General features: G+C 44.5%; 1 protein-coding gene across 3 annotated transcripts in view; it reads right to left on the reverse strand.

The window, feature by feature from the left end:
* Positions 1 to 3,556: 3,556 nt before the first annotated feature.
* Positions 3,557 to 18,601, reverse strand: part of KPNA3 (karyopherin subunit alpha 3) — an 82,023-nt gene continuing 66,978 nt past the window's right edge. Inside the window, exons 1-3 of one of the 3 annotated variants that reach the window (XM_042453394.1) lie at positions 11,090 to 17,529; positions 7,154 to 7,248; positions 3,557 to 6,225 (exon numbers count right to left, since the gene is read on the reverse strand). In XM_042453394.1, coding sequence (XP_042309328.1) covers positions 6,127 to 6,225; positions 7,154 to 7,248; positions 11,090 to 17,528 — 6,633 coding nt within the window. In that variant the 5' untranslated portion in view covers position 17,529 and the 3' untranslated portion in view covers positions 3,557 to 6,126. Of the gene's footprint in view, positions 6,226 to 7,153; positions 7,252 to 11,089; positions 17,530 to 18,601 lie in introns of those variants that run through there. The other 2 variants (XM_042453387.1, XM_042453402.1) reach the window with 2 other exon arrangements.

The following is an 18,601-nucleotide window of genomic DNA, read 5'->3' on the forward strand; positions in this document are numbered from 1 at the left end:
CCCTGGAACCTTCTTCCCCCACAAGCAAGAGCCATCACTTCTTTAACCAGCTTCAAAACGGAGTTGAAGACCATCCTGTTCAGGGCAGCGTTCCCAGGCATTGCATAATTGTCACTTGCTATTTGATGTTCTTTTGTTGCCTGTTTTATTGAATCATTTCCTGTATTGCTATGTATTTTATATATATTATCCTACTAGAGGCCCTTTCCCCTCCACCACTCCCTTTGTGTCGTGTCTTTTTAGATTGTAAGCCTGAGGGCAGGGAACCGTCCAATTAAAAAGATTGTATGTACAGTGCTGTGTAAATTACAGCGCTTTATAAAGAAAGGTTAATAATAATAATAAGACCAAAAGCATTTGGAGATATCAAGACACTGATGTTATGTTGCCTTTGTTTTTCCCAGAAATATCTCGGGCAGGAGATTAAGAATTAATAGCAAAAACAGAGGAAACTGCTGCCACTGTTAGGAAGGTTTAGTCGTCCTTCCCAAATTTGGGGGAAGTATATTCTATTATTCTATTGATTTTTTAATCAGTCAGGGCTGGTGAAGTAAGTAAGTTTCACAGTTGTGACAGGGCCCTGGCCTTTTAAGAGTAATAGCCTAGAATGACAGAATCACAGAGTAGTAAGAGACAGCAAAGGCCACCCAGTCCAACCCCATTCTGCCATGCAGGAACTCACAATCAAAGCAGGTAGGAGTCAATCATTCTTGGAGGTGATCACAAAAGTGAAGAATCAACCCCTGGAAGATAAGATTGCAGCACGAAAACAAGCATTTTAAAAGACAAGATCCTTGTCACACAGGCTAAACATGAAAAGGATACAGTATGGTACAGAAGCTGACATCTGATAAATGTAAAATTGTCAGAACCACCTAGTTTTTAAGGACAACGAAGTAGTACAAAAAGAGCCCTTCACATACCTTAGGCAGAATTATAGTTGATTACTAGAGAATATCTTCCTCTGAGAGTAGAGAGTGAATGCAGCTGAGCAGCTTGAAGATGGCCAATGTGGAGAAAAGTTATCATTCAGTAGCATGACATGCCTTAAACAACAGAATGGACCCACTTGTCCACACTATTTCAACTTCCTACAGAAGACGACAGTAGTATGATGACTGAAAAGCCTCCTTTCAATTCTGTATCTGATATGCCCTGTATACATTTGGGGCTGAGGGAAGGTAACTTTTGCGAGCCAGTATCTACCTGTTTTAACAATCATATGTTCCATTCATATATGCAAAATTGATTAATCTTCTCTAACATGGCAATAGGGATCTTCACAACAGTAGGAGGTGCTACTGATAGTGTACAGAACAATAGGCCTGAGCAAAGATACAGCCAGCAGAGGGGAAGAATCCAATCTAGGCTTTGATGTCTTCTATTACTTTGGTTCTGATGCCACTGGCTAGTTTATTCTCAATGAAAACCTCAGTGGAACATCCTATCAGTGAACCCAGTCAAAGGTGGGTTCCGTACAAAGGTCTTGTACTGAACATCAATATGTAGAGTGCTGCAAACATTGGAGTAATGTTGAGAATGAAGAGGCACGGGACTAAGTGATGTCAATGGTGCTGTCATTTCTCCTTCACATTATGCACCAGACTTATAGTTAGGAGACACATGCCTGTGATGTTAGCAAAGTACAAGGAAGGGTGAAGCAATTTGATCTTTGCTGCAACGGCTGCCATCTCAGGCACCTCAAAACGCTTGCAAATAAAGACAGTGGTTATGCCTACCTTGCTTGGTAGGGAGTATTAGCTGGGGAACTGTTATAGGAAAAGTGTGTGTGTGGGGGGGGGGGAACTTTTGCCAATATGGTACTGCATAGTGCAGTGGTTCTCAACTTTCCTAATACAGTTAGTTCCTCATGTTGTGAGGAACTACAATGGTCTCGGTTCCTAAAAACATTCAACCAATGGTCTCGGTTCCTAAAATACAACCAATGGTCTCGGTTCCTAAAACCATTCAAAATATGTTTTCCAATGGTCTTAGGCAACCCCTGTGAAAGGGTCATTCAACCCCCAAAGGGGTCATGATCCACAGGCTGAGAACTGCTGATATAGTGCTTGTGTGAGTGTTAAGAAACGCATGGGGATAACTGAAGGCAGCCAGTTCCATCAGAGAGGTTCTGAGATGGGAGAGAAGTCTGGAAGGGGAGATAGGATTGGAAATGGACACAGATAGGGAATTGAGATGACAGAGACCAAGTACTGGATTTGAACAAAAATGGAGAGCTGTCTATGTATTGGTAGCCTAAGAATAGAAACAAAGAATTTATTATATTCTCATACTGGGTTTAATCTATTTCTTTTGTTGTTTTAAATCTGCTTCTAGCTGATTGTAAAGTCTGAATTGGAGTGTGGCCATGCACACCAAACGAAAGGTCCCACATAACCACAAATTAATGGATATGAGGGATCACCCTGAGGCCAAGTAACTCAACCCAGAAAGGAAAGAATTGGGAACAAGGGCAGGGTGAGTGACAGGATATCTTAGGAGTTATACCTATAGGATTAACATGGAGGAAGGGATCTGTCACACTAGCTATCACAATAGGCACATTTGTTGAATAGGGTTTTAAAGACCGTGAAACATGATGAAAATTAAATCACAAAATTAAAACCCCCAAAACAGAATAATTTTATAATGTAGAACACCAAAGGACAAAGGAGCACTCAGTTAAAAAAAATCTACCTACCTACCTCTCTATCCACCTATCCATCTAAAGAAAATAAGGCCCGTTACAGATGGGCCTTAAGCTACGGACTCAGTCCATACTAGGGTTAAAAAGGGGCGTCGCTTCCGGACGCCCCTAACCCTAGTACGGACTGAGTCCGTACAAAATGGCGGCACCCCTTCCAAATGGGGGCCACCATGACGACGTCACGAACGCGCCGCCTCCCAACGGGGCAGCGCGGACGTGACGTTATTGCGCCACACGAGGGTGCTTAGTGCGCCCTTTCGGCGTAGCAGGAAGGAGCTCCGAAACAGAGCTCCTTCCTGGTTTGCTTCGCTGGCGCAGCCGTATTACGGCTGCACCAGCGACGTAAATCAGAAAGGGGCCGAGTGGCCCCTTTTTGAGAGTCCTAACTGCCGTTGGGGTGTCCTTGGGGCTTGAAGCCCCAAGGACACGTCTTTCCAGGCCGAGGGGAAGCGGCCTTTTGCCGCCTCCCCGCGGCCTGGAAAGCGGTGGATCAGGGCCTCAGAGGCTGCCGTTCTGGCAGCTGAGGCCCTGATCCGGCGGGGAAAGGGCCAGTTACAGGCCGCCCCAAACGGGTGGTCTGTAACGCGCCTCAGAGAGATCTATTGTTGATATCACAAGTGTGGAAATCAAAAAGGCCCTGAGTAGGAACCCACCCTCGGACTGGGTGTATTGTGTTGGGATGGTTAATGCTTGACTGGCCAGCTCTGAAATGTACCCAAAGAAGGTGTTTGCACATGCTTAAAACTAACATGTATAATACATAGACTCCCTGAGAGATAACAATAAATCTATAACCCTCTGATTTTTAAGCACTTTCACTCTTCAAAATAGGATCTTGAATGTTTATAATATTTGATAGCAGCTTTTTATTGATTATAAAACCTAAGCCCATATACAAAATTAGGAACACATTTAGATGCCTCTTTTGAAGGAAGAATTTAATCTATTAACTGAAAGTTAAAAAAAATAATGAACACAATGCAATTTTAAAACACCTGAAAACTTAAAAGTGCAGCAGTTTCTCTTTTGGGCTTAGATACAAAGATCCACATATGGGACATGAGAGACTATTGCCAATTCCCCCTATTTGTAGCCCTCTGTGCCCCCCCAAAAAACTGTTTTTGAGGGTCTCCAGCCCCTCTGGCACCACTTTGTGCAGACTGTAGATGAGGCGGGGGCAGGAATCAGGAATTGCCTCAGCAAACCACAAGTATTTTCTCCTCTTAACAGAAGGATCTTTAGATCCAAACCTTGGTTTCCTTTATTAACTATAAAATGTCTGAATCCCAATCCTGACCTAGTAAGGTGACAAAACTGAGAAAAACCAAAGTTACTGCTTTAAATCAATTTTTCCTATCTTTATCTCTACTTGAGTGCAAGAAAAATAATCAATCTTCACAGTAGTGAAAAATTATTAACCATATGTTGTATATACAACACAGAACATGGGAATACTGTCTAAAAATGGGGGAAATTTGTTCACATCATCAAATGCGTATTTGCTTTGAAATTTAAAAAAAAACTGACCAAATTTAATTTTGGTTTTGTTTTGTTCAGTTCTTAGCAAAAACACCACAATTTCAACATTTTAGACTATAATGTGTTAATTAATAGGATATAGTTATCAAATTAACGTCTGGGTAAAGAAAAAAAGGCACAATGAATTTCAACTCAATTTTATGTGCACAAGAGTTGAAAAGTCTGAGCCACCTTAAAGAGAAATTGATTTTAAATTTTACAAAACCTATAAATAGAGGCCAAACCACTGTATTAAAACAGATTATGTAGCAAGTAAAAATCTTGCGTTTTAAAACATATACTTGTATACTTCAAGATACAAGGCAACTCACTCTTTAAAGTGGCTCCACCTTGGCAGATATATTTAATGAATGAACACCTGCAATGTCTTGCTCATTAGTGGAAAAACAGCTGATCAACAAAGCTTTGATGGCATCAATCCTTATCTTCATCACAGTAAATACAATCCACACCCAATAACTACATTAGTTTTACGTTTTTGTATCCCTTCACATCAAGGCATTGGGAACTACATCCAGTGAACAACAGTAACAGTATCAGTTTGACAGTTTACATAGTTCAAATTTCATGGTTACCCACAGCAATTGCAAATCATCTGAAAAGCCAGGCTGGACAGCTTCCCCACTACTCTCATGTTACCAGCTTATGTAAATTTATTAATTGTGAGCTGCACATTATGTGTATGCTGAACAGCAGCAGCCTTCACAAAACTCACACAGCTAGTAAGTATTTTCACTATATGAATAGGCTTATAGACTATTTTTTTCTATTATTTTTCCATTACTCCAAGAATGAAGCTTTTATGATGCTTCTAAAATAGTTGCTAATTTGTCAACCACATCATCATAAGCACTGGTAAAAAAATAGTTTAAGACTAAATTACAGTAAACAAGAAAGCTCCACAGTTTAAACCAATATAAATCAACATTATTCAGTTATAAATTTAAACCAAAAATATACTGACTACTGAAAGATGAAAGCAAGATTCTTATTGACCAATGCTCACTTAGGATAGTGTTGTTTCTTTAATGCAGGACTCTTGCTTTCAACTTATAACAACATTTTCAAGTCCATAACAGGTTGTAGCTCAGGTAAAATACCATGCACAGCATTTCATCATTTCAAAAATGGCAGGAACACACAGGCTGAAGAGTGGTCAAGTGCAGCTTGTTGTTCTCAAAAATTAGGTATAAGGGTCATGTTTTACTAGTCTGAATATAAAGTTCATCCTTCAGACCCAAGCTTCTAAGGCAGTAATGAACACAATTACTGATATATGTAGTCTGTTTTTAAACTGATCAATTAACAAGTTCTTTTAAAGACGTTTGTTTGGTTAATTTCAGTTTCACCAATGAAAATAATTTGAGTTGCATTTTCGTTATTTATTCTTCCACATTAAATATATGAAAATACGTTTGTTGAGGACAACGGTAGAGGCTCAAAAATTAAAATAAAAAATAAACACGGCCTCTCAGAAGTTTTCCAAAATGTAAGCATCATACTAAAGAGTCTTGATCCACAGTGCACCATTTTCCAAAGAAAGCTATTCTTCTGTGGAAAGCCAACGTTCCACCAGAAAGGGATACTCTTAAAACTACAAAACGCAGTCATCAGCATGGGGCATGGGGGGGGAAAAAGGGGGGGGGGAGAGAAAGGAAAGGTAGCAGGGACTGTTAATTTTTTTAACAGTTTATGAGATCATGCATATGCATTTACAGTCCATGTGATAGTTACTTTTGGCAAATTCAAAGTGACTGATGTATGACTTGCTTTAGAGGCATCAGACAAAGAGGCATATGCTTGGAGCCAGTTTTTCCAACAGGAGATATCTGGTGGTATATTTTACTGGTGTGGTACAGACAAGCTGTGTGGTATGGAGCTTAAAAATTAAATTCTTTTGTTTGAAGGTTGGCTGTTGGATCAAAATTGTAAGTACCTCCTTGTGTTGCTTCAGGAATGAGGCTGGGATCTTCAACTATCTACAAATGAAAATTAATACCATGTTAATTTTAATTTTCCTAAGCATGTAAACACTTACAGACAGCACTCTGTCCAACTTCAGCAAGACTGGAACATCAAGGGTGTGAGCCTCAAATGAATGCACAGAAGTAAGATCCCGAAAACACCATAAAGCTTTGGGACAAGTATAATGAGTTTGTTGGCTTTGTGAAATACAGTTGGCCCTTCTTATACACTGATTTTTTTATACACGGATTCAAGCATCCACAATTTGAAAATGTTCAAAAAAAAAGTTTAAATTTCAAATACCAAACTATGATTTTCCATTTTTTACATGGGACACCATTTTGCTATGTCATTATACTTAAATGGGACATGAGCATACACGGATTTTGTTATCCATGGGGGAAACAAGAAGGTAGGGGCAAAGATATAAAGCCTTAAAAAAAACAAAACAAATAACAAATTTAATGTGTATCTTCTCATTCCCTATATGCAATACAAGAGGCAGTAAAGCAAATAACAAAAGGTTTGGATGCTAAAAAGACCAGGCGGACCAGCTAGCTGAATGAAGCTCACACTTGGGACTGACATTTTAAAAAGGCAGTTCTACAAGCACTTGACAATAAAACAGGGGTAGACAACTCCTGGAGGCCAGGGGGCCACCCAATGCATCCTAGAGGGCCACATCCCTTTCCCTAATTGCCAACCGGTTAGGGAAAAATGATTTATTTTGGGGGAGTCAATTTCACCACATTTTTGGCTCTTTCTTGGCCATTTTCCAAGCCTGCAGTACCTGGTATTGCATAGTAGAAATCAGCCAGGGAAGATGTACATGTCAGTACTCAGGCAGACTTTTCTATCCCTCTAACATAAAGTAGTGCCTGTGCAGAGAACTTTAAACAACCACTTACTACTATTATAGTTTTAAAAGTGAGAGGTACTTACATCATCCCCAGAGAAATAGTGATCTATCATTTCAAGTGCTGTATTATAAATGTCTTCATTTTCTTGCTGTTGCGATGCCTCTATTTTCTTTAAACCTACTGAAGAAATGCACAAGAAATGAAATTCAGTTACCACTGCAAGTGTTCATGTTTTAAGACAACTGGCTTGAGATAAATTAATGTGCTGGGGTCTATGAAATGAAGCAACAGAAAAATTCAAAAAAGAAATATATGGTAATATAAAATCTAGGTATCTGGTTTTATGCCATTAAAGTGGCATAATCACACCAAGATACACACAACCTCTATGTGTTCATTCAAACATGTATCAGGATTAACAGCACAAGCAAATGCAAGTCTACACAGAAGTACATTTTACTGTGTTATTCCCTAGGGTTGCCCTCTAAAGAAACAAAATCTACTGAAAAAGGAACCACAGTCAGAAATTACACTAATATTTTTACTATTTGAGAAAGATTCAATGATCCCATATGTTACATAAATACAGATACTGCAAAAGTACAAAACACTATCAGTACAATTAATTCAGGGGTAGGCAACCTGCGGCCCGCGGGCCGGATGCGGCCCAGCGAGGCCTTGGGACCAGCCCCAGCCTGGTCTTGCCACCGATTGCCGCCGGGGCCTTTGGCCTCTCGCGCGCAGGGGCAAGGGGGAAATTGTCTATAGACGCCTCAGAAACATGCATTTATATTAACATTTTTTAAAAAATCAGCAGTTTTTTTTGCGTGTCCTCCACTTTTTTAAAAAAAATGTCCACCATTTGAAAATGTTGTCCTACATTTGTCCTGGTTTATTTATTTATTTACATTTTTAAACAATTATTTAATTATTTATTTTTTGGCTTCGGCCCCCCAGTTGTCTGAGGGACAGCAACCCGGCCCCCGGCTCAAAACGGTTGCCTACCCCTGAATTAATCAGTTCGACAATCTCAGCATGTACTATTCTACATTTCCTAATATGAAATCTATTAGGGGCCCCCAAACCAGGTATCGGGCTGCAACCTCCAGTCCTAGAGGGGTTCACGCTCCCCTCAAAGGACTGTGTTCGCAGCTTAGGGGTGCTTCTCGACTCGTCGCTTCAGATGAGAAATCAGGTGAATGCAACGGTCAAGAGTGCCTGTTATCAGCTCCGGCTGATACGTCAGCTGCACCCTTTCCTGGAACGAGGTGACCTAGAAACTGTAGTACATGCACTGGTAACCTCAAGACTTGATTTTTGCAATGCGCTCTACATGGGGCTACCCTTGTGCCTAGTTATGAAACTTCAACTGGTGCAGAATATGGCAGCCAGACTGATTACAGGAACAACTAGGAGTTACCATATTACACCTATATTGAAATCACTCCACTGGCTGCCTATTCGGTTCCGGGCACAGTACAAGGTGTTGGTCATTACCTTTAAAGCCCTCCATGGCTTGGGCCCAACCTACTTAAGGGATCGCCTCCTTCCGTACAATCCGCCCCATACCCTCAGATCCTCTGGGAGGAATTTGTTGCAGTCCATAAAGACCAGATTGACGTCAGCCTCCCAGAGGACTTTTTCTGCGATCGCTCCCACTTTATGGAATGGCCTGCTGGACGAGAACCTTCAAACTGCCAACCTTAGGAGCTTCACGAAAGCTGTCAAGACGGACCTCTTCCAGCAGGCCTTCCCGGAATAGATCCCAGCCACGTAACGCTCCCCCCCACAGTCATATATAAGTGAAGACTCTGCCCACCGTTATTTTATTATTGTAGTATTGTTTTTAGGTTATCGTCTGTAATTTTAATGGACGGAATTGTTTAATCTTTTTTTAAGGGGGGGAGAATTGTATATATTGTATTTTTAAAGGTTGTACGCCGCTTTGATTGTGGAAACAAAAAGCGGGATATAAATTAAAGTTTTATTATTTATTTATAATCCATTCTATGTTAAATGCTTCTTGGATGCTCTCTATTCATCCTAAACAAACACTAGCAGGTGAATGAGCAAAAAGTTTAGGGGAGATGAACACTCGGCAATTTTATTTAAACAGTATATTGCACTCAAATGCAATGAATGTATTTAAAAAAATTATAAAATACAAAGCATGCGATCTATAAAAGGTAATTCAAGCCTGTGGGCCACACCCTAACAGACATAAACGTAAAATGAACAATCAGTATTGGGCCAGAAAACTGCAAATCCCATGGGAACATATACAGTACATAAAATATCAGTTCAAATCAGTGGTGATGCCATTGCCAAAATGAGTTTCAAGCTTTCTGTATTTATAGAGAAACTTTAAGGACTATTTTTAAAGATTCCCAAGACTGAGCTCTTAAAGTGGAAAATTTAATAAGGTTTTTATTTTTAAAAGGTTTTTCAAAAGAACAAAGAGTATAGTATCATTAAAAGTTGGAAAATAATTTTCAATTTTACAGCCAGACTCTGTGCAGACCCAGGAATATCCATTTGTGTGAGACCTTGAAGACTATGTATATATCTGCAAGTTATTTTTAAAAACGCCAACAAAAACCTCTCTTATTTTCTGGCCATTTTTGCTCATGGTCACCTTCTTCCTCCTGCTTTCTGCCCAGGAAGCTGGCTTCATCACGGTTCTTCCTTTATTTATCTGTCTCTTACAACTCCCTTCTTCCCAGTCTTCTGCCTCAGCCAGCCACACTGTCCTCCGTTTCCTTTCCTTCGGATTTCCATATGGATGCAGAACTCCTGCTAGTTATCAGTCCAATTGTATGTGCTGCAGTCAAGACTGGAGCAATGACCTGAATGTGAGCTGAGGGCCACAAGTGGTCCTCTGCCCAGTTTCAGAAATCTGCAGTATAGCACTTTTACCACTACTAGCACTCCACTTAGGCTTCCCTGCTTGCTTGGAGTTGCCTGCAGTCCACACAATAACTTTAGGGAATGTATTTTCCCAGCAATATATTGTTCAAGCTATGCTTGGTATATAATCCAAACTATTTTAGGGTGACTTGCTTCTGAATGCTTAATTAGGAACCAGATATTTTTCTTCCCTCGTTCCTCTAGGCCTCTTCCTGGTGAAGACAAAAAACAAACCACCCCCCTAACATCTATTTACTGACTGGCATCCCAACACCTGTCTGTATTTTTGGCCTCCCAGAGGCTATGGCTATTCTAACTGTCATGACAAGCTACTGTACTTCCAACCTGCCACTATTCCACTGACACACAGGTTAATTATAGCTATAATGAGATGGCAACATTAAGCCTTAATTAATGGAACAGAATGTCCTGGAGAGGGGCAGACTGTCTTTGGAGGTCTTGAAGAAGAGGCTGGGTGTGCATCCTTATGTATTCCTGCATGGCAGGGGTGGGACTGGATGACCTGGTGGTCCCTTCCTACTCTTACAATTTGAGGATTCATTGGCCTGAGACAGACAGGCCAAAAGTGCCGTGCTGCTGCCGATACTAGGGTCAGGAAGCATGCAGTAACCGTGTGCTCCCTAATCCAAATACATGTGGGCGCCGCCATGATAGCGTAGCCCCACTCATATGGAGCGTGCATACATAACGTGTCCTGTGCGACACATCCAAACTGAACATCACACAGGACATGTCACTGCACCACTGGAGGGCACTTACCAGCAGCGCAGAAAGGAGCTGCGTTTCACAGCTCCTTTCTGTGCACACATCACTGGTGCAGCAACCACACAGCCGTGGCAACAATGCAAAGGAGAGAGGGGTCACCCCTTTCTCCTGCTTAGGGTCAGGTGCAGGCATGCATGAAGCAGCAATGGCACCCCTTTTTCGGGACGAAGAGAAGCAGTATTTTGCTGGTTCTCTTTGGCCCGGAAAAATGCTAGATTGGGGCCACAGGGCTGCGCATGCGGTTACTGTGGCCCCAATCCTGCACTTCCAGGGGCGGCACAGACCCACCCCTTTCGGGCTGGTCTGTACAGCCCCAGTGACTTACCTGCACTGGTGCTTGAAGTTTCAACTTCCCATCCATCCAACAATATATCACTCAAAGAATCTTGTTCAATGACATTGTTCTCTTTCATGTTTTCACACATATTAAGATTCATCTGTGTTTCTCTGCAGCTCTTTTCCAGAGGAATTTGCCATTCTGCACAACAAGTTTTCACAGTATCTTGTAATGTTTCATCTACGTTGACAAGGCCTTTGCTGCAAGAGAGGTCTTGTGGATTTAATTCAGTTTCTAAACATGACGACTCAATGTCATTACTTGCAGGATGCACTACAGCAGGCAGATCATTTCCCAACAGGGAAATGTCCTCCGTCCATTTGTTAGCCTGTAAAGGACACCATGGACTATCCACTTTATCCTTCTTCCACATTTGTCCTTCTTCCACATTTGGAAGTTCAACCAAATCCAATGTTGATCTCTGTTGTGGTTCCCCATACAAGGAAGGGCTTTCAGTCGCCTCCAGTTCCAAAGGTTCTTCAAATGAGGGCTCCTCTAATATGTCCAGCTTTGGTATCTGAAGACTATCATCTGGTACAGGAGGTACAGAGTCTGATAAGCCTTCTGTGTCATCTGAAGGCAAGTGTACTTCAAGTGCACTTTTTGTTGGTATTTCTGCTTGGCTTTCAGTCTCTTCCTGGGCATCAAAGGGATCTTGTTCTAAGACTTCAGTTTCATTACTAGCAGGAAGCTGCATTTTAAAAGTAGCTGCAGAAGCCGATATCTCATTGCCTTTTTCAGGTGCACAATGGTCTGTTTCATTACCAAGAGCTTCACATGCAGGCTGTTGTTCAATGGCTTTCCAGTGCTGCCTTTTCTGGTGAGTGAGTGAAGTTGAGCTCTCCTCCACTGAACTAGGACATACGGGTTGTAATAGCTCCGAATAACTTAGCAAATCTTCTAAAGCAGTACTAGTTGGGGCAGATGTGAATGAACAAAATGATTCAGCTTCAGATACTACAGCCTTTGAACTCTCTCCTGCATCTTCGGTCTGTTCTTCGGAGCTGTGAATATTTGCTAAAGTGGAGTCACTGTCTTCAGAGTTGCACTTCCAAAATGATTTCATTTGCTCATTAATGCTTAGCTTTCGACATTCTAATGTAACAATAAACATAGGAATTTCAAGAGGGCTCTGAGTTTTTTTGTCTATGACTGTAACTTCTAATGGAAAGTCAGCTATCATTTCAAAGAAGATCTTACTTATTCCTTCAGTCCAGGAACTTTCCTTTGCACTACAACCAAAGAGACAACACAGAAATGCTTGAGGTGGCATTGCTAACAGCTCATCAGGAATCTCCCTGATCATTTCTTTATTGATACATTCCTCAGTTCCATAATCAATATGAATTACTGTAAATATGTTGTCTTCTACATTGCTAACAATTGCTCGGCAAAATGTATCATCTTCACTATACTTTGCTAGACACGGGAAACCTCTTGTTATCTCATCCACGGTTATTCTTTCATGTGTTTCAGCCTCCTGAAGCATTCTTTCAATTGAATCAATATTTTCTGTCTCAGTAAACTGACACCAAAAATATTCGGGGCTCTTTGCAACTACTGAAAATGTTCTCAGAGTTTGACCTATTTCAGGTATCTTCCAGTGAAAAGACCTGGCACTTGAAGATTTGCTATGGTTATCAACAGCTTCACACAGGTTTATCAAATCGGCCTTGTTCTCTTTTTGGGCCCCCATAAGAGGCTTTTGGCATTCAGGGTAATCGTTAATCAAATCTACTGTTACATTACCCTTTTTGTCACAGAGAAGAATTTCCCATTTGCCTTCACTTTTCTCCACAAATTCACAGTTCATTTGAATTTCACTTGTTCTTTCAGAGAAATTCAGTACTGCTTCCTGGGTCCATTCGACTTGGTGTGTAGTCTTAACTCTGTCCAGCGAGCAATGAATGCTCATGACCGGGAAGGATGACCATTCTTCAAGAAGCCTGCCTGTTTTGCAGATACCAATTAACGCAGTATTCCCATAATCAATGTACCGCACATTCACCAATTCACCAGAAGGCTCTTCAATGACCGCAGCTCGATACCACAAGCCATCTTCTGGAAAAACTGCACACAGTAAGTTTCCTACATGAAGCTGCTCCCCATGAAGGCTCTCCGTTCGTTCAGAATTTAGTTTTTCTGAAATGCTGTTAAGCACAGACTCATCTTCTACTAGCTGAACATAAAAGTCAGAAGGGTTGTTAATATGTGAAATATACACTGAAGTTTTAAGACCAGGGTTTATGTGTTTTTGAGGTAGATCACATATATTTTTACATGAAAAGCATACCTTAGTTTTAATTTCATTTCTGTTTTCAACACCAGCTTTCTTCTCTCTTTCTAGATGGGGCACACAGTTGCTGCCCTTCCTACCTGCTACAGGATCCTTTTTGTCAATTGCTTCCATCAGTTTAGGAAATCTTCTTGCCACCCCCTTTTCTGTTTTCTGCACTTGTCTTCCTTCTCTGTTCCAAGAACTGTGTTTAATACTACCCAGTATTTTGTTATTTTCAGTGCACCCTCTCTTGCTCTCAGAAATAGGTTTAACAATGTCCATCAAAGATGGTCTTTTTTCAGTTTGTGTTTCTCTACTGGGTGAATACTTAGACAATGAAGCTTCATTTTTTGTATATTGGGAAATCCTTTGACTGCCTTGCAAGCCTGCCACCTCTTTCAATTTTGCATTGATCTTCATTTGACCATCATACAGTTCAACTATTAGTTTCCCATCAGGTTCTTTTGCTACAACCACAGCTTTTAAAGGTTTATCTAGAACTGCTTTTTTAAACCACTCGGCAGCATCTTTTGATACATCTACATCAATGTCAGACAAACAACATCTTATGGCTTGCATTGGCAGCAGGAATAACTCAAAAGCATCTTTGGGTATAACAATCAGGTCTTCATTCTTCAACAACTGTGTATTCCCAAAATCGACGAAGAAGACCTCTTTGTTAGCTTTTGCTGAAGTTACTACTGCCCTATACCAGCAGCCATCAGTAAACCTTGCAAGGTATAAACGTCCAGGGGCCTGTGATGTCCGCAAACTGTGCCAGGATTTACGGAGTTTACCAATGCTTTTAGTTAGCTGTTCAAGAACATGTGCACTTCTAGCAAGTTGGCAATAAAAGAAGCAAGGGTCTTTAACGTGAGTAATATAAACTTTCTCTTCACTTCCTATTTTGAGGTCATGTGTTGAATAATAGTATGAGAGAAGTTGAACCGATGGTATCAGGGGTTTCTGAGGCTGCACTGATCTGGCTAAACCCTTTCTTGTTAAAAAATGGCAGACACTTTCAAAAGGTGCAATTAAATCCACAATATTAAAGAGATCGGTACTGTTTAATGCCGCTAAGGCAAATATAGTACATTTTAGTTCCCTTTTGCTTGCTGAATCCACAAATTCTTGAAAAGCTTCAGTGGCTTTTTCCTCCCAAATAAAAGGATTCTGGCCCTTTGGCTGAATCAGGTTGTAAAGGCTACATCTAAAAGCCTGCGCTTTCAGTTTCAGAAACTCTGCCTTTGTTGCACGAACATTTTCCACTGAAACATGTTCTTTATTCCCATAGTCAACATAGGCAACTTCCACCTCTTTTGTACTGTTTACTTTACTAATGATGAGAGCTCTATACCATTTATTGTCTTCAGAATACTTTGCCAAACATATAGGATTTGGCCAGTCATGGGGCTGTACTGATTCAACACAATAATCCTGAATTTCAGCCATAAGTGCCTTTAGGTCTTCGGAGCTTTTAGCTAACTGACACCAAAAGAGACTAGGGCTCTCTGTATAGGATACTATCACATCTACTGTGCTTCCAACTTCCACCTGCTCTTCACAAGAAAATCCTGGTGCTATTTCAGAGTACTTTTGCACAGCACAGGATGAAGGATTTGGGAAAATGTTACAATCCTTTTCTGCAGTTGCTGTTCTGTGATACAAACCGCAAGCGCCTTCACTAGACTGATGCAAAATGCTTTCTCCTTGAGGAGCTTTCATCAACGGCCTATCTGTCACTTTCTGGACTTTCTTTCCTTGTACATTCTCATGATGCTCAGCATATATTCCCTGGGACATAATTTTGCCTAAGTTTTGTTCTCCTGTCAGGGCACGATCAAAAAGTTCTACTACATAGATGTCTCCTTGCATGCCTAGGACCTTGATCACCAGTTCCTTGTTTACCACAGCTTTCCTGAAGTAATCAATAGCATCTGGACTCCATCTCAGGCCTGGGGAAGGATTAGCCAACTTGCACCTGAGGGCTGCGGCAGGAAGCTCTCTAAACTGGGGAAGCAGCTCCTTTACCTTATACAGGTCAACTATTTCAGTGTTTCCCTTGTCCACCAAGTATATCTCAATGCCCTTCCCCTGCACTTTGGTGACAAGGGCACGGTGATAAGAGCTCTCCTTCAACATGACGCAGCACAGAGAGCCTGGCCTGGGCTCTAGCAGCACCCCTTCCAGCTTCTTGGTCTGAGAGTAGAAGTCATTCAGGTTCTGCTTCAGATAACAGAGAGGCTGGCGATGCTCCTGGAGGTGGACCCAGAACTCTGTAGGGTCCTGGAGAAAGGTCACCTGGACACTGTGGTACTCCCCAGCCTTCAGGTGCACCGCCGGGAGCAGGACAGCAGCCAGCGTGGGCAGCGCTTCCAGCGAAGAGCCAGGGTCCTCCTTCTTGCTTGGGTCACCCTTGAGCTCTGTCATGAGTTCGGAGGAGTACTCTTGAGTGCTGTGCAGAAGGCTCTGGGCCAGGCAATGCGCCTCCACCCCATAGAGATAGTTCAGGTTGAGGTGATCTTCCCCATAGAGAGTGATATAATAAAGATGTTCCAGAGGGCAGTATGCCTCAATGTGGGCTTGCACGGCCTTTCCTAAGAGCAACGTTTTGAGCTGACTGATCTGGGAACGCGACCAGCCGGCCCCTCGGTCTGTGATGCCTTGCAGCGAACAAGGGTAGGTCACCACCGGCATGCGGAAGCATTCGGCCGGCAGACGGCGCAGGTTCTTCCTGGTGACAAACTCCTTCTTTCCATAATCCACGCAGAGGACCTGGGCCACTGCTCCCGGCTGCTTCTCCGGAGCACCTCCCAAGTAGCTCTCCAGCAGCAGAGCGCGGTACCAGCGTCCGTCGATACCACGGGCGGCGCAGGGGGAGCCTGGCTTGGGCAAGGGCTCCTGGGGTGGGCTGATCCCCTCGGGGGCCCTGAAAGCCTGGTCCATGGCCTCTGAAAGGGCCTCAATCTCCTTGGAGAGGCTGCGCAGCTGGCAGTACATGCGGTGTGGGTCCGAGATTTGAGTCACCAGGATGGGCTCCGTCACCTTCCGCTCTAGCCGCGGGAAGAAGTACTCCAGAGAGGGTCTGGTGGTGGAAGTCAGATGGAAAGAGTAGTGCAATGGCTCTGTGGGGGCTCCGCTGGGTCCAAAGATGGGAATGAGTTGGGAGGAGGAGGATGGCCCTGGTCCTGTGGGGTCTCCATTGGGTCTGAAGGTGGAAGTCGGCTGAGAGAAGGGTGGCTCTTGTCCTGGCCGGTCTCTGTTGTGTCCCAAAGCAGAAGTTGGCTGGGGCCCTGATGTGAAGCTGCTGGAGGAGAAGGCTGGCTCTGGTCCTGTGGGGGCTCCGTGGGGTCCAAAGGTGGCAGCTGGATGGAAAGAGGACAGCGATGGCTCTGTGGGGGCTCTGTTGGAAGTTGGCTGGGGCCCCGAGGCGCGGCTGCTTGAGGAGAAGGCTGTCTCTGTCTCTGCTCCGCAGGGTCCGAGGCCGAGGGAGGCCTGAAGGAGGGCGTGGAAGGCGGCTGGGGAGGCGGGGGCGGCCAGCCCCAGGCGGAGCATCTGCGCCAGCAGCCAGGGCAGCTCCAGCACCACCAGCCTCTGGGGGATGAGCACCTCCCTGGCCACGCCACAGACCTCCTGCCCCTCCAGCTGGCTCAGGAACTCCAGGGCCGCAGGGGCCCACAGCAGGAAGGCCCCTGAGGGCGCAGGCGCTGGGCAGGAGGGCGAGGGGAGGAGGTCGGCCACGATGCAGGCGAGGGCCTCGGAGGGCAGGAGGAAGAGCTCGCGGGGGCCCCTGGCCAGGCGCCGGCCCTCCGCCCCCACCGTCCGGCCCTGGTCCAGCAGGAAGACGTGGAACTGGCCCCAGGGGCCCTCCTCTTCTGTGGGGAGGCTGACCACTCGGGCCCGGTGCCAGCGCCCTCCCAGCTCCGCCAGGCACAGCTCCCCCGGAGCCAAGGGGGGCAGAGGGCCCTCTCCGTCTCCTCCCAGGCGGGGCCCGGCCTTGGCTTGCAGCTCCTCGGCCAGGCGCACGTACTCGGCCCTCCGCTCCCCGGCCAGGCCCCACAGCCGCACCAGCGGAGGCGCCGCATGAACGTCCACGAAGGAGACGCGCAGGCGCAGCGAGCTCCCCGCGCTTGGCAGCTCCGAGCACATGGCGGCGGAGGCGGCAAATGGCGAGGCGGCGCCGCGGGGAGGCCTTATATAGGGCCACGTGACCACGCCCACTCAAGCGCGCGGCCAGCGGAGACCGTTGGGCTCCAGGGGAAACGGCGGATCCTCAGAGAGAGAGCGGAGATGAACCCACGTGACCAGAAGGGAGCGAATGGGGAAAGAACCTTAGCGCTGTCAGGGAGAAAACGGCCGGAACGCGCGCCCTCGAAGGAGGGAAAGGGAGGCTGTGAGGGGAGTGGAAAGGAGAGGGAGAAGAAAGAGGGTCCCGCCTGGTCCTGAGGGGAAGGCAGGGCAGGGTTTCGCCCGGGGGCGAGGGGCGCCTGGCTTTGTGAGGCTGCGAGCCTGAAAGCAGGAAAGCGTCCAGTTACCAGTCGTAAACCATCGTATAAAGCTCCATAGACACTGATAGCGCCCTCTCCATATAAATAATGATGATGATGATGATGATGATGATGATAGTTGGACATGATGTCAGAAAGATAAGGCCTTTCTAATAGCCTGAAACCAAGTCATACGGAGCCACAGAGTGGGAGGAAACGCCTCCAGCCCGACCCCCTTCTGCCGTGCAGGAACTCCCCTGGCTGGGACAGATGGCCATCCAGCCTCTGCTGACCCAGAGACCTCCAAGAGGGAGGAGACCTTAACGTTTTCTGAGGACAGCCCTGACTGTCAACGTTCCTCTTAGTGTTGAGGTGGGATCTCTTGGCATCCATTGGGTCCTCTTCTCTTAAAAGGAGTACTGTGGAGAACGTGGGGCGGCTGGGGAGCCTGATCCCGTCGGACCCAAGGGTTGAGCTCCTTCCATACATACTACACCATGCAGGATCCTGAGTGAGATTGTATGCGCTAAATGCATCTCAGGAAGTAGGCTGAGGACAAGGAAAACCCCTGCTGCCATGTTCTTCCTTTCAGTCGGCCTCTGAGGGGCTGCAAGGTCTCTCTGCAGACTGATTCCACAGACTGAGACGGCTATAACAACAACAACAACAACAACAGCAACATGCATCTGAGGAAGTAGGCTGAAGCCTAGGAAAGCTTATGCTGTCAACTTCTTT

The sequence above is a fragment of the Sceloporus undulatus genome, chromosome 1 (assembly GCF_019175285.1).
Source record: "Sceloporus undulatus isolate JIND9_A2432 ecotype Alabama chromosome 1, SceUnd_v1.1, whole genome shotgun sequence".
Lineage (NCBI taxonomy): Eukaryota > Metazoa > Chordata > Lepidosauria > Squamata > Phrynosomatidae > Sceloporus > Sceloporus undulatus.